At 49.8% G+C, this 2008-nt stretch overlaps 1 protein-coding gene across 1 annotated transcript in view; it reads right to left on the bottom strand.

Moving 5' to 3' along the window:
• Positions 1-1729, bottom strand: part of LOC100954508 (R3H domain-containing protein 2-like) — a 3256-nt gene extending 1527 nt beyond the window's left edge. Inside the window, 1 exon segment of the mRNA XM_023513306.1 lies at positions 1-1729. Coding sequence (XP_023369074.1) covers positions 1-1671 — 1671 coding nt within the window. The 5' untranslated portion in view covers positions 1672-1729.
• Between the last annotated feature and the right edge of the window lie 279 nt (positions 1730-2008).

Genomic DNA, 2008 nt, shown 5'->3' with positions numbered 1-2008 from the left:
GCTGTAGGCCACCGGGTGAGAAAGAGGTCGATATTGCTGGTTGTAGTTAGGATACTGTCCAGAAGGATAATAAGAAACCTGGATCTGTTGAGGGGGCTGCATGTAGCCCTGGGGTGGCAGGACTTGCTGAGTAGGTGGTGCATGGCTAGAGGTGGAATAGCAGGAAGTGGGGAGGGGCTGTCCCGCAGAAGCCATGATGAAGCTGGTCTGCTGAGGGTGCTGGGAGGTAAATGGGGGCTGGAACATAGCTGAGGATGGGTCAGCTGCTTCAGTAGAGCCTTGGCGGCTAAGACTCATTCGTCTAAAGGGATTGCTGAGGTCATCTACCTGTGAGACCGTGTGATTATGCAAGGGTGGCTGTTGCTGAGGCGTGGGTGGGAGAGCAGGAAGCTGCTGCCGCTGCTGGGCAGTGCAAGGGAGAAGGCCCCGGACAGACTGGGGTGTGGTGACCTGGTTGCACACTTCTGGGGCACCTAGTGCCATACTTGGCCTGGAAATCCTTCCTGCACTGCCACCTTTGCTGCTGCCAATGCTGTCACCTTCAGTGAGAACAGAGAATCCACTGAAGCTGCTGGCTTTGGTGACCGGGGGTCGCATGCCCCGGACAGAGCCATCAGAGGCTGTGCTGCTCCAAGGCTGGGGCTCCAGGGATTTGAATTTGCCATCTGTGCTGCTCTGGCGGCTGCTTGAGGTGCGGCTCAGCCCTTCACGGTTCCCCCTGATGTCACTTAGATATCCGTTCTGGCCAGTCTCTCGGGCAAATATTCTCTCTCGGACCCTTTGATATTCCTCCTCTCTCTCTTCTATTGACTTGCTCCTCCTTCCTTCCTGCAACGGAACTCTGATCTGGTTATCATCTCCGTCCATACCGGCATCGTCTCTTTTGAGAATGAATCTTTGTTGAAATTCTGTATTCCTCTCATCCTTTATGTGTTCCGAGAACCTCTGTTCAGGGATTCTTGTGTTACTGGTTTTGTTGATGATGACAGCTTTCCCAGTTTGATCAACATTGTGGTCCATCCCAAAATAGGCAGCTACCCGGTGTAATAGCATCCGGTGATATGAGGTCATCTTTGGAAACTTCTTGAACTGGTTACTGCTGTCATTAATAAATTCCAGAATCTCCTGTTCCAATTTTAGCAGCATCATTCTGTCCCTTGGGGATTTTTTCAGTGTATTTACAAGAAATGCATGTAGGTCTATTCCAGTAGAGTCCGTATATTCTTGGCTGGAGTCTCTGGATAGCATCTTTCGTGGCACTTTTTCTTTGTTTCTGTCCTTATCTTCCTTTTCAGAGACACTTTTTGTAGACTTTTCTTCCTCCTTGTCAGAGGGGCACCTGATGTGCAATTGAATGGTATCTAGCGGCCCATCAGCACATGGGGCGGAGGACTCTTCACGTACTGCCAGGCTGCACACCAACTTCAGCTTGGAATTAGACTTGGCTCTTTTCCTGGCACCACCATGGTTAGCTACCTGCCTCTTGTCAAAAAGGAATTCATAATCCTGTGTCTCCTGATTCAAACTGGTATCTTCACTTTCTTTCTCAATTTCTTTCTTACTTGAAGTCTTAGATAGAAACTTGTTTTTGTTTACAGATTCTTCCACCAGTTTTTTTTCTGATTCTTTCATTATTTCCAGGGTCTCTTGAGTAGTGTTACTGTTAGACATGTTCTTCAATACTATACAGTAGCCTCTATGGCCTCCAGAATAAATGCTCAGCCTCCCTGAGTCCGGTACCTGAACAGCATCACCTGTAAGAAACAGGCTGGGGGTGGGCTCTTCCCCACTGGGGTTGCCCCGGGGCAGAGGGTGGGGGGAGGGGAAAGGGGCTATGGGAAGGAGGGGGGAGAGGGGAAGAAAAGGGGTGACCAAGCCTGGAAAGTGAGAAAAGCGGGGAGGGGGAAATCCAAAGGGGAACAGTGCAGTGAATTCTTAATACAAAGGTCCCACGTCCTTCCTTCTTAACTGAACTCGTTAATTCAGTCAAGTTAACTGGTCCTGTCCT

Source organism: Otolemur garnettii, unplaced genomic scaffold (assembly GCF_000181295.1).
Source record: "Otolemur garnettii isolate 467f Iridium unplaced genomic scaffold, OtoGar3 scaffold00038, whole genome shotgun sequence".
Lineage (NCBI taxonomy): Eukaryota > Metazoa > Chordata > Mammalia > Primates > Galagidae > Otolemur > Otolemur garnettii.
This window is presented reverse-complemented; position numbering and strand designations above follow the sequence as displayed.